Consider the following 14,535-nt stretch of genomic DNA (forward strand, 5'->3'; position numbering starts at 1 on the left):
TAAAAACACAAGGATTTGACCCATACTCCCAGAATCCAAATTAAAAAGCCAGGCTTGATGGTGTACCCTAATAATCCCAGTGTAGCTTCCTGACCAGTTAGTCTGGCTCAACTGGCAAATCTCAGGCTACTAACAGACTCTGTACAAAACAAAAAAAAACAAAAAACAAAAACAAACAACCAAATTAAAAAGGCCTGGGCAGTTAACAGCAAGATGGCTCCACAGGAAATAGCACCCCAAGCCTGAAAACTCAAGTTCAATACCCAAAACCCACATGGTGGAAGGAGAGAGAACTCATTCCCTCAAGATGTCCTCAAACATCCACATGTACACCCTGATAATGTACATGCTTATACAACACACACACAAAGTGAAAATAATAAAAATTTAAAAATAACAATAGAGTGACCATCATATAATAAACAACATGTAATTACCTATGAACTACACACACACAAACACACACAAGCACACACTTACACTCTCTCTGGGTCTCTCTTTCTCACACACACACACTACAAAAATCCTAAATGACAGCATTGTTTAAATGGTCAAACTGAGCCTGTTACATCATACATTTGAAGCCTCATCTCTTGAGCAAACCTCCTGGGGTGAACTGACTAAAATAAATTACTTCATGGGCAAAGACTTTAAAAGGGCGCCTCTGCACACACATAAAATCAAAGATAAATCAGCACGGCTCGGCTTTATAAATGGTGCTCACGTGAACATGTCTGCCATAATTGTGGTTAACTCCGTGCAACCCTGCATTTCTCTCAATCCATTAGTAGGTCCTAATCTCAGCAAGTTAATCCGGTCTCTTTAAAAACTGAGAAATGTCTTGTCGCCCCACTAAATACAGCCTGTGAACAATTTCTGTTAGACGATAACATGATGCAGTCAACAGGAAATTGTTTTTTTTTTTATTAATAACCCATAATTTAGATGCTCCAAATTTCAGGGTTTTAAACATTTACAATAAATTCACAGAGGCCTTCCTATATTCACAAAGTTTTGCAGAATTTACTATTATGTAACTCAAGAATATTTTCATTACCCAAAGACATTCCCTTTCTTATCACCTTCCATTAAAATCCCATGTAACTATTAATCTCTATTTTGTTTTGTCTGGTGGCCTGTTCTAGAGACTTTATCAATACTATCAGTTAACAAGTGGCCTTCTTTGTTCTGGTTCCTTTCTGTCGGCACAATCCTCTTCTCAGTGGTATCAGAACAGTCATTCCTTAGTTGTGTGCATCATGTTGCTTTATTCCTCAGCCGATGAACATGTATGTTGTCTGTGATTGTGTACAATGAGTAAAGCTGTTAGGAACATGCACAGGAACAGTGTGTGTGATCATCTGTCCTAATTTCTGTGGGTATGAGTGTGGGAATGGAATGGGGAAGATGTCAGATTGCTCTTCACTGAACCTATCAGGTTGTCTCCCCAGCACGTTGTGTCTCCAGCAGCAGTATCCGTAGCTTACAATCCCTCCCCGTCCGCTGCAATACTTGCGCCTGTTAATTTTCCACTTGTTATGAATGAGTTGCATTCATTACGATTCTGAATTGTATTTCCTTACTGTGAACCAAAGCTCAGCATTCTTTTATGTGCTCCCCGGCTGTTCCTGTATCTTCTGTGGCTTTCCACACTAATCTAAATCCTTTGCCCACCTCTTTACACTGGATCCTTAGTCTACACACATTTTTGTGAGCATTCATTATGCAGTTAAGACATAAAAGCTTTATCAGTTAACATTGGCAAATAGTGTCCTTCTGCAGGTTGTCTTTTACACATTTTTGTTAAAGTTCTTTGGCATAAGAACTATAACTTGATCAATTTCCATAGGTCTGCCTTTTTCTTATCTGTGTTTTTGCTGTTACATGGTCACGAGATCATCAAATACTCTGTCTTAGACATTGTTCTCTATTTTAAGACTTCCATGGTGTTAGCTCTTGCATACAGGTCTTTTTAAGGTTAATTTTGAGTATTATATATGAAGCAAGATTAATTTTTACATGGTCTTGTAGTTTTTCTGTTGCTCTGACAAACACCATAACCAAAAGCAACTTGGGGAGGGAAGGGTTTATTTCATCTTATAGCCTACAGTCCATCACGAAGTCAGGACAGGAATCTGGAGGCAGGAACTGAAGCAGAGTTCACGGAAGAGTGCTGCTTACTGGCTTGCCTCCATGGCTTGCTCAACCTGTTTTCGTACACAACCTGTCAGGCCCACCTGACAGATGAGGTACCACCTGCAATTGACAGGGTCCTCCCATATCAATAATCAATCAAGAAAATGCCTTGCAAGTTTGTCTCCAAGCCAATCTTTTGGAGACATTTCTCAATTGAAGTTTCATCTTCCCAGATGAAAGGGGTTTAGATCAAGTTGACAAAGGCTTTGGAAATCAGTATGGCACTTTCTCAGAAAATTAGGAAACAATCTATCTCAAGACCCAGTAATACTACTGTTGGGTATACACCCAAAAGATGCTCAATCATACCACAAAGACATGTGCTCAACTATGTTCATAGCAGCATTATTTGTAATAGCCCAAACCTGAAAACAACCTAGATGCCCACCAACCAAAGAATGGACAAAGAAAATGTGGTACATTTACACAGTGAAGTCCTTCCTACTCAGCAGTAAAAAACAATAAGATTGAAATTTGCATGCAAATGGATAGATCTAGTCGAAATAAGGATAGATAAGTGCCTTTTAGACATAAAACAAAGAAAAAAAAACAGCCTACAATTCACAATCCAGAGAACCTAGACAACAAAGAGGACCCTAGGAAAGACATACATGGATCTACATAGGAAGGAGAAAAAGACAAAATCTCCTGAATAAATTGGGAGAATGGGGGTCATGGAAGAGGGCAGAAGGGGAGAGGGGAAGAAGGGAGAGGAACAGAGAAAAATGTATAACTCAATAAAAAGGGAAAAAGCAAACAGTGTAAATAAGGTTTCAAATACTGTGCTATAACATGAGTCTTTTTTTAACTTACACATAAGTTAAATAGACATACTTAAGGACCACAAGGGAAAAATAACAAACACCATGACCAAGGCAACTTACACAAGAAAGCATTTAATTTGGGGCTCACCATTCCAGAGGGTTGGAATACATAACCATCATGGGTAGGGGAGCATGGCATCAGACAGTCAGACATTCATGGAGCTGGAGCCGTAGTTAAGAGCTTACATCTTGAGACAACTACTTAAAGATACTAGGAACTGCTGTGAGCTTTTGAAACCTCAAATCTCCTCCCCAGAGACACAGCTCCTCCAACAAGGCCTCACCTCATAAGCCTTCCCAGAATAGTTCCACCAACTGCAGACAAAGCATTCAAATACATGAGCCTATGGAGTTCATTCTCATACAAACCAGCACTCACACAGATATAGATTGTAACATGCATTTTATAATAATAGATAAACCCTAAATAATTTGTGAACAGTATTGCCAATTTAGATATTAACAAGACTTGTCTTTATATATTTCTTTTTTTTTTTGTTTTTTGTTTTTTTTTTGTTTTTCGAGACAGGGTTTCTCTGCAGCTTTTTTAGAGCCTGTCCTGGAACTAGCTCTTGTAGACCAGGCTGGCCTCGAACTCACAGAGATCCGCCTGCCTCTGCCTCCCGAGTGCTGGGATTAAAGGCGTGCGCCACCACCGCCCGGCATCTTTAAATATTTCTAACAGCCAGGTGTGGTGACACATTCCTTTAACCTCAGCACTTGCGGGGATGGATTTCTGTGAATTTGAATGTGGTCAGGTCTACAGAGAAAATTCCAGGACAGCCAGGAGTATACTGTGAGATAGTGTCTCAAAAGTAAATCATTCTAATAAATAATAAATCACAATAGATTTTATGGTTCACATTTGAGTTTCATTATAATGATAAATACTTGACCCCGGAAAATAAATTATTTAGTTAAATTAAACACGTATTGGCAACTAAAAGGAAGTAACTTCCTATACCTGTAACAAATGTTAAACACCACAGTAAGATTCTAAGCACATTCCTCTCCCTGAATAGGTCCTTCAGCAAATACTCATGGTGCACCCAATCAGACCCCCTCCTCAGCAAGTAAGCTTCCTAAAGCTTCAGAGTGACCTAACTATCCAAAATGGAAGTACCTGGTATGTTAAGAATTACAACTCCTCCAAATCTCAGAAGTCAGTGAATATCCTCCTCCACACCTCCAGCAGGCACAGAAAGTCAAAGAAACGTCTAAGTCTCTCAGCATGAAGCTGTGGGTGCAGGGTGGTAAGAATATGCATAAGTAGAGTTAAGCTGCCAAGGGAAGCAGGGAGATTCAAATCTTAATGCAGACTGAGGGGCTGGGGAACTTAGGCCATTGTGGACTAGAGAAAGGTTCAGAAACAGAACCTTTCCTCAATCTCCCCTGGTTTTTCCTACGTCATTACCACCTCAGTGCCTTTCTCTCTTCTTTGACAGGTTCCTAATTAAACGAGATCTTTCTCCTTATTACAACATCATGAATAGGTAATTGGTAGGTAATTCATCTAGGTAATTCCCCAGTGAGTGCAATCCAAGGAGAAGAAACACTGCTGTCTATTTAAGAACGAAGGGGGTTGAGGAGATGTGACGGGCTGCCAACACTAGCATCAGATGATACCCAGTTTTTGCTACAGCATTTTGCATCTCTTGGTTCCAACCAGATCAACTCTGATAGTGTGTGGTCGTAGGCCTATGCAGACATGAGTTTGCCCAGTCTTTGGGAAAGTAGCGTGCTTGATCTCCTAAATGTCTATCATTACAATTACCCAGAGCCTTTTCTGCAAAGCTACCCTACAGGCTCTCCTGTGGCTACACACTAGGTCACACTTACATATACTCACAGCCACATAACTGCCATGTGCACAGCAGCAAAGAAGACACACCCACAAGTGAACATCAGACTCTGGGCTTTTAAGAAAAAATAATTCAGTAGCAACCACGAATTAGATAAGAAAAACAATCTGAGTGTGCTGATGGATACCTTTAATGTCTAAGTAAACGAAGGGGTTAGCTATAGTCCATGAGTCAAATCTGGCACTATTCTTTATATAATAGTCATACAATTACATACATACACAGAAACACACACATTAACAGGTACAAATAAGCATTATGTGCTACTGGACAAACTATGTCCATTCTTTCATAGACTCTGTATATCTATTTTTGTGCTGTAATAGTCAAGAAAAGCAGCTACCTATGACACAGGTCATATGGCCACAAGGAAAGTACTTGCCCCTATAAGAAAAGTCAACCAACTCCTGGAATAAAACATCAGAATCACAGGTTGCCAACAATGAATGGTCCTACCACAATTAAATCATTAAAACAATCCTTTCAGTTAGCTCTTTTTTCAGATGAAACATAATTTTTCCAGTTCGTACAGTTACTACTTTGGGCAACACATGAATAACGCCATCATATACTAAAAAAACATTTATGTACATCTATTTCAGTTTAAAAGGATAATATGCACGAAGGCAGTACAAATTCAACTCATCACGTTACTAAAACCAAGAACACGGAGATGGGAAGGGCATGTTGAGAAGGTTCCAGGAGAACAGAAGCAGGGTAGATATGATCAGAAAACACTATATAAATGAGTTATAGTACTTCAGTGGTATACAAAGTTCTTAGCACACAGGAAACTACTACAATGTCATTATTCTCAAATTTAATAAAAAATTATAGTCATCACAGTCAGACATTTCCTTTCTTACGGTTCATGGGTCTGAACCATTTTATGATTTATGCTAGCTTTTTTCCACACCCCACAATTCGCCCTCCATTAGTGCCAAGAAGCACTAATGTCTTTCTTCTTTCTTAGTCTGCTGAAAAGACCGGAACAAATTTGAGAAGTCAAAGGCAGACTGTAAAGGCTCATAAGAAGTTTTTCAAAGTGTGTGGGGAAGAGTATATTCCCTGTGTATTTGCAAAGTCCTGAAAGTCATGGAGGAAACTCAATGGAGAGTTAGATTCCAAAAGCAGCAGCAGACAATGGCACCTATAATGCCAGAGACTTAACCCCCCAGGCCCAATAATAGAAAGGGCAGAAAGAGGAGACAGATAGAAAATACGACCGAGGGAGACGCAACTGAACAGAATGGTTCTGTCAGCTGACATGGCCAATCGCTGCCTTGTTTGACTTCTGCTTTTTACAGCTGCTTGGGATCCTTCCTTATAGAAAAGAAAACCCTGAAGGAATCTGGTGCATTCTAAGCTCCTTCAATTCTCTATTTTATTTTTCTTTCAGGAGACGGGGAAAGAGTGGGGCTCAGATCCACCTTTAATTTCTCAACATAGCATAGGGCATCATCTCTAATTTTCGGAATTTTTTGAGAATTGTAGACAGAGGGGAAAAATGTGTGTAGCACTTACAGAAGTAGGCAATTAGTAAACAGCAGTAGTTACTAACCAGTTCACTACTAGAACATCTCAGAAGCCTTACCCTTTCTGGGGGGTGTGATGGTGGTCAAGGAAGGGAGGGGCAGGAGTGGGAGTGGGGATGGCTATGTAAAATGAGAAAAGATTATATTAAAAGTTTCTTTATAAAAAATGAATAATGCACGTGAAGATGGTACTACAAATGCCTTAGTTAGCAGAGCTTGGCTTTGGCAGGTGTGGTGATACACACCTATAACCCTGGCTCTACAAAGGCTGAGGCAGGCCCACCGTGAGCTTGAGGAAAGCTTGGGCTATACAGCAAGACCCTATCTCAAAATAAAAGTCATAACAATATCAGTAGTAATAATAGTAATGGTAACAGCATAAGTTTATTTAAATGTCTCTGGGGTTCATCACACATGCCTGAAAAATAATGATTCTATCTAGTTCTCTAAAATGAAGAGTTTTGGGGTTATTTTGTCTAAGAGATGTGCAGTGGAAGCCATTTTCCAAAGCACGTAGAAAACAGTCTCTGTCGCAGTTGATTATAATTTTAACTTTGTAAACCTAATTTTCTCTTCATCCTGGCACGCATATACCTCATTTTTGAACACTTCAAGGAATATAGGCACCAGTAAACAGCCGAAGTGAAGCGTGCATCCATGATGAGGTGCCCAATGGAATCCAGACTGCAGATGTTGCTTCTGGAGATCCGGAGCTAAGGAGACTTGTGGAGTACAATCAGAGTGAGAAAACAGATGGTGTGTGAGTTCCTGGATCCAAAATACAAACTGAATTTAAAATAGGAAGGAAGAAATGATCTCCTCCTCTTCTTCTGAAACATTTGATATTGTCTGACAGGAAAGAACAGCTGGATTTCCTGAGATAGTGCGGAAGGTGCCAATTATAGGCACTGAAGCCTAGTGGCAGTGGAAATAGTTTAGTGTTCCTCCTCATATGTGTGTGTGTGTGTGTGTGTGTGTCTGTGCATGTGTATATACATACATATATATATATACATGCATATATATGTATGCATATACACATATATCATATATATAAACACACATATGTATACGTGTATGTAATATATTATATATTATAGATACATAATTTATAAAGGAGACTATTAGCTGCACAGAATGGATTCAAGCTAACCTGTAAAGGAATTACCCTGAAGCAGAGCTCATTTGAAACGCCTGTCCTCTGGGGATCACCTCTTCTTAGGTTTAAATGCAGACAGTTTAAAAACAGTGTGCACCTCCCTGTGAATTGATGTGTGCGTGGGGGTGGGTGATTGACACTAAGCTCTTTTAGCATGGATTTTCTTCTTAGAAGATTTAGATTTACATATAACGTGGCAAGAAAACAGAAACATGCAGTACTTGTGCATTACCTATCCACACACTGAAACATGGAATTTCAACACATCCTAAGACAAGTGGCTGGGAAGCCTACAGGTAAGCAGAAAGGACTCCTTCTACAGGTGTGTGGGTGGAAAACCTCTGCTGTTCTTCATCCCACATAACAGGGCAGTCAATCACATTTTAAGTTAAAACTAAGAACGATTCCCTTCTTTGAAAAACCCTTTGGGGGTTTAGAAAATCAACACAATATTTATTGAAAGCAGCCCTGAATGAGGCAGCTTCTTAAGTCAGTCACCATGGCTAAGAAAGCCAGTTTGCTAGAACTCCCTCCATTGCCCCAGGGCCTCCAGTGGCAGGACAACGGTGACCTTCCTTCTGTTTCAGAGCATGCTTTACCGTGATGGGTGCATGTGACAGCCAAAGGGCTTTGACAGTTCAGCGAATATTGCAACAATATTTAGAATTTTAGATACAGAACTGTCATCACTTCCAATATGCAGAGAGTCACGGGTCATCTTCCTAAGACACTGTCAACATCTGCTGCAATTTATGTAATGTAGGCAACCTATGACCATTTTGCAGGGAGGGCCGCTTTCCTCTTGGGGAAGCAGATGACAACTGCAAGGAGCTTTTCACTAGAAGGTCATCATTCAAGATTGGATTTCTAAAGAAGCAACAGAAGAATTTCTATCAAGCGATGATATTGGCCCTCCCTGCGACTGTCTCTCTGTAAAATCTGAATTGCTAAAATGGCCATGCACCACATCAATTCGCTGAAAAAGAAAATGATTTACAGGAAGACTTATGACCTAACTGCACAATTACTAGAGAAAAAGAGAGGGCGCGAGAGAGATGCAACCACCTGCTCCTAACACAATAATCATGACCCCCAAAAGCTGGAGAGAAATCCAAATGACCACATGGAGAGAGGCAGAATAAATGTGCCTTTATATCACATTCTTTCTTTCTAGGCGAGAGACGAACTTCCCCCCGCCCCCCAGAAGCAAAACACACAGCCAACACTTACCACTTCAGTGAGTTCACAAACTGATGAAATGAAAATCTTGTTGCCTTAAATGTTTTGGTGGTAAGCTGGACATGACATTACTTGATTCCCTAATACAGAATAGCGAAACCTGCATCGTCTTTCAACCTGGAGGAGTGCCCTGAGGGGCTTCTTCACATGGAAACTGATATTAATTAAGGCTTTGGCTCAGTAGTATAGTACTTAGCTAGCTTGGATGAGGCTTTTAGCTCCATCTCCAGCCATGCAAGTAAATAAATAAGTAGATGAACAGATCAATAAATGTAAAGACATATTTATTAAATATATAAATATATTAAGCTGACATATTTACTTATCTTAATATTTTACTGTTCAAAGTACAAGGCTCATTTTCTGGCTTGTATTCTTCTATTCAACAGGTTTGTTCTGGAAGTATCTAGGATCTAGATGAGCTACATCATCTTAGTTGTAAAAGAAAATTCATATATTTATTTTAACATGGGGGCCTTATTTCACATCCTGAAGACTGACCCTATGTCACAAGTGATTCCACTGAACTGTAACAATGCACTCTTCCCTACCCGAAGGTTTCCAGCGGCTGCTACCTTGATTCTCTCCTCTGTCTGCCCAGCACTGCAGATTCCCAACAACCACCTTGCTCTATACCTGTGGCCTTTCATGTCTGCCTATAATAGTGTGTCCCTCACACTTTGTTGTTTCTATAGAACGGAAACCTTTCCTTATGCACATCCCTTTTGCCTGCTCTGATCCCACATTGATATCCACTATCAGTCAGTGTGGAAAAGCAGAAAGACACTCTTTTTCGTGAAACCCTCTGTATGCCCTTGGGGCCCCTGCCGCAGGGCACAGGGGCCACTGTCATCACAGAATGGCACTGGTAGCTTCTGCTTTCCTTCACCCGCTCCCAGGAATACACTTCTTATCCTCCAGTAAATGACACAGACATGGAAGTCAGAAAGTCACCGGAGCCCCATCAACAAGGTGGCAGACAGCATTCAACACTAGAAATTCTTCCTTAAAACCGCCTTCCAGATAATTAAGCAGGTGAAGGCACTTGCCACCAACCTGGGCAACCTGAGATTGATCCTTGGGACAAACATGGTAGAAAAGGAGAACTGATTCCCACTTGTCCTCTGACCTACACACACACACACACACACACACACACACACACACACACACACACTAAAATAAATACATAAATAAATGTCATTTTTTGAAAGATTGCCTTCTAAAGAAAAGATTATGATCTTTCCTTGTTACAGGAGAAAGGCACACTTTGACTTTCTTACACTCTGTAAAGTACAAGAACGCCACTCACATCTTATTCCCAATACCCTGATGAACACATCTACCCAAATAAGAAACTCCAACTCTTCATGTCTGGCATGCGCAGACTTGGGGTGATAAGTACACAAATCCATTTAAAAGGCATTGGAGGTATTTAAAATAATGCACTTAAAATATCAAATAAAATTTTAAATTACAAAATAGAATGAAAACTTCTGTTAATTTTCAAAGTCAAACAAACAAGTTCAAATACAATTTGAACTTAACATAGCTGCGCCTTTCGGTGTAATATTCAGGCCCTAGGTGCCTACCTCTCTGCAACTTTGAAGCTAAGGGGAACAGTCTACCATCACTACTTGAAACAATTGCCTCTGTTTCTCCAAAGCTCCTGTCTAGATTGTATATTTAACTCACAACTTGGTACATATCTATGCAATGAAAAAACTAGAAAAACAAATCATAAGCGATATGCAACCCAAATGACGAGCTAATTCTTGACAACTGATTTGTGTTATTTGTGCTCAGAGTTGCTTTAGATTTTCAATGCAATCATTGTATCTCTACTAATTCAGAATTGATACAAAGTCATCTGGGATAGAGTCAGACCCTCACAGAGTCTGAAAACTCAGCTACACTTTAGAACTATCATCAGTCTGGTTCATTTAATGATGCAGATGGCCAGGTCCGTCTCTTTTCCAAATGAACATCTTCAGAGGCTTGCCTCAACCATCTGACCTAATGTAGCGCCCTTACAGTGCCTCTATCAGTATCTCAGTAGTGTTTATTTCCCATAAACAACTACACAATTTGCAGGTAACTAATAGTTGCTGTTTGCTTTCTCATTTGACCCTACAGAAGAGACCAACAACAACCTTGCGTTTTGTCAGCTGGCACACCTGCCCTCCACCGCCATGCAGTGAAACCCTTTGAATGGAAGTTGACTTCACAGTGTTTTCTAATCAACAGAGTGCATTCTCCAGACACCTCTAGCACTCTGAGTAATTCAGATCTTAGAGCTCTCAGAATCGGGTCTTCTTTTATGTATTAAAAAGCACCTGTGGCTCATTGTCTTTCCAAGATACCTTTGGAGTACAAGGGTGGGATGGAGCCAGGGATAGATTTCCATCTTCCTGTATCCCTATCCAGGTGGCTTTCCAAACCAAGCTGTCATTTCCTCTAACCTAACTCTCTTGTTCCTATAGGATGTGGAAACCCTGTTGAACACACGGGGAAATCCAAATCTCTGCCTCTTTTCACAGAAACTACCGTTCCTGTTGTAATTCTGCCAAATATATAATGGAGAAGTGACCCAAGACACTGAACCCTGTGATGGAAGTTGACCTGTTCTATCATGTGGAGGAGAGAGGAGACTCCACTATAATCCAGCCCTATGTATTAGTGACCTGGAAGCCCAGCTGTGCTGCCAACACAGTGACAGCAGATCCTGTGTAGTCATGACAACAATGGGTTTTAACCTGGAGGGGCTGTTTTCTGTTCTGGTCCCATCACACGTCCACAATATGAATGAGTGCGATGAACAACACCTATATATACTTTTCTCAAAGAAGTTCCACTTTTGGTTTAGGAAAGTCTTTTTCTGGAGAGGCTGAATATTGGACACTCAAGCCAGTGTCTTCTTGTGTGAGGTACATGATCTCCCATTGTGCTATAACAGTGGTTCTCACCTTCCTAATGCTGTGACCCTTTAATTCGGTTCCTTGTGTTGTGGTGACGCCCAACCATAAAATGATTTTGTTGTCATTTCATAACTGTATTTTCCACTCTTATGAGTTGTGATGTGAATATCTGTGGTTTCTGATGGTCTTAGGCGACCCCTATGACAGGGTCATTTGATACCCAAAATGGGTTCACAACCCACAGGCTCAGAAGCAGCATGCTAAAGTAGAGGTTCTTGACTGTTGGAAAACATATTTCTGATGGTCTTAGGAACTGAGACACTGCTCAGTAGAGAAAGTACAGCTGTGAAGTAGCAATGAAAAAAATTTATGGGATTAAAGGCGTGCGCCACCACTGCCCGGCTGGGTTGAACTTTTCAATTAAGCAAGATGACATACTGCAAATCCAGAGACGGGCTCATCTCATTACTTTGAAAGTTTGGAAGATTCAAACATGAAATAAGCCTCAGTAGATTATATTGCAATATGCTTTTTAAAATCTGTCCAAATATACATCTAAAGCAATGATGGGAGATAGAACATTTTTTATTTATTATTCCCAAAGGATGCCCTCTTTGGCATCTGAAAACCGGTGACAGAAATAGAAGCACATATAGATAATAACGTAAGTCACAGGGACTCAAGCTTCTGCAGAGTCCCCTTGGTTAGACATTCCCAGAAGTCACGAAACCGTCACGTGTCAGTGTGTACTGTCAGCAGCTGCACAGCTCAAGGAGAGATATTTGTAAGCAATCAAAATGAAGTGATGTGCAAGTTGGGCATGGTGACACACACATACATTCCCAGAACTCAGGAAGTAGAGGCAGGAAGATCAAGAGTTCAAGGTCAGCATAACGGCTGAGTTCAACATCACCCCAAGCTAAATAGTGAGCCATTGTGGGCTGCATAAAATCCAGTCTCAAGAAAACAAAAAACAAAACAAAATTGGACAATTTTTTTTCAAAAAGATTTGTTCTTAATAGTTTATAGTAAAAATCAGCAACATTCTTGCCTCTGGAAGAGTTTTTATTAATTAACAAATACACAAATTCCACACAGCATTTAATTTAATATTCTCTAACACTTTCTTTCCCACTCCAATCACACAGAATTAGCACATAGGTTTTAAGGGTACTGATTATTTAACCTCCAATTTCATTTGAGGTACTGTACTACTACAGGGAGAATTCAGACTAGAAAAAGATAAGTTATTTCTAATTTAAGCAGATATGTTTAAATAGTCCTTTTAAAAATGGGCATGATATTGAACACATTTAAAGGAGATTCATTTTGTGAAGAAAGTCTCCTTGTTTTGCATTGAGGTGTTTCTTTAGCAACACCAGCCAGACACACAACAGATGTTAGCTAAGTGCTCAGAAACAAATCTAGCTGTAGCCGGGGTTCTGGTCTGAGCAAGAAGGCAGCAGCCACAGGTGACTGTGCTTCGGCACAGACACAGGCAAATCGCGGCACACTCATTTCTGCCAGTGCAGAGACGGGATGCTGCAGGAAGAAAGTAACTATCAGCTCTACCGAAAATGGGAGCAACAGGACTTGATGACACCTTGTTTGACAAATACCAGCACCTTCACAGGGTTGTCTGCCATCTTCTCAGGAATGGAAACTAACATTTGTACCCATATGAACTCTCAACTAATGCAGAACGAAACCGAAGTTGAGACCTTTTAAATACAAAACTGAAAACAGTAAGTTGGGCATGCTAGTTGTTGTTGCTCTAAAATGTGTCTCAATTACCTTTATTCTATTGTTTTTATTATTTTTAATAAATTGTTATATTATTTAAAAAGTTAAATATATTTATTTTTGTTTGGTGATAGGCACAAAGCCATGCTAAGTAATACTCAGACAGCTTAATTTCTAAATAAAGCACAGTGCAGTTCTTGGTCTCATCAGCGGGACATGCACGTACCTGCGCCAACTTCTTTTTCCTCCTCCTCGATGCTGTTTCTGATGCTGTCATACTCCTCATCAATAGTCTGATTACCACGCATCTGAGACAAAATTCTGCGGGCCTTCTGAGTCTGTCCTTTCTGAATGAGCCACCGAGGGCTTTCGGGCAAAAAGAGAAATCCAAGAAACTGTATAACAGCTGGAATTGCTGCAAGTCCCAACATGTACCTGCAATAAGAAACACGCCAACACTGTGAAATTGCTCTGAGAGCACTGAGTACATATTCGCTGTGGAGCCTAACAGCATATTTACCACGGAGACTAAGAGCACTGAGTGCTCACTCATTCAACAAGGAATGTAAATAAATGATATATGGACTTCGCAGAGTCTCCCAGCATTGAGTCCATACTCACCAGAGAATCTCAAAGGGTTGAGTCCGTATATAAACACTGTGTGTACACGCCCTGAAGTCTAACAGTACTGAGTACATATATACCAGACCTTTTCTTTTGGGCCACCAACTAGCTCCCAACTCATACTATGGAGACTGTTAGTTATGAATGCTCAACCTAGCTTAGGCTCGTTTCTGCTACCTCTCTGAACTTAAATTAACCTAGTTCTCTTTATTTACCTCTTGCCTTGGGACTTTTTATTTTCTTTCTGTATATCTTACTTTCACTGCTTCTCAAGGAGCTGGTGGCTGCCTGGCTTCTTGCCCCCAGCGTGTACCTTTCATTCCTCCTGTTCTCCTGTTTCATTCTTCTCAAGCCTAGATTTCTCCTCCTGTTGACTCTCTCTCTCTACTGGCCAGTCCTGTCTATCCTCTTTCCTACCTAGCTATTGGTCACTCG

General features: G+C 40.4%; 1 protein-coding gene across 1 annotated transcript in view; it reads right to left on the reverse strand.

Moving 5' to 3' along the window:
- Slc2a13 (solute carrier family 2 member 13) overlaps positions 1-14,535 on the reverse strand; it is a 287,252-nt gene that overhangs the window by 195,598 nt on the left and 77,119 nt on the right. Inside the window, exon 3 of the mRNA XM_038343507.1 lies at positions 13,703-13,911. Coding sequence (XP_038199435.1) covers positions 13,703-13,911 — 209 coding nt within the window. The remainder of the gene's footprint in view (positions 1-13,702; positions 13,912-14,535) is intronic.

This window comes from Arvicola amphibius, chromosome 9, assembly GCF_903992535.2.
Source record: "Arvicola amphibius chromosome 9, mArvAmp1.2, whole genome shotgun sequence".
In the NCBI taxonomy this organism is placed as follows: domain Eukaryota; kingdom Metazoa; phylum Chordata; class Mammalia; order Rodentia; family Cricetidae; genus Arvicola; species Arvicola amphibius.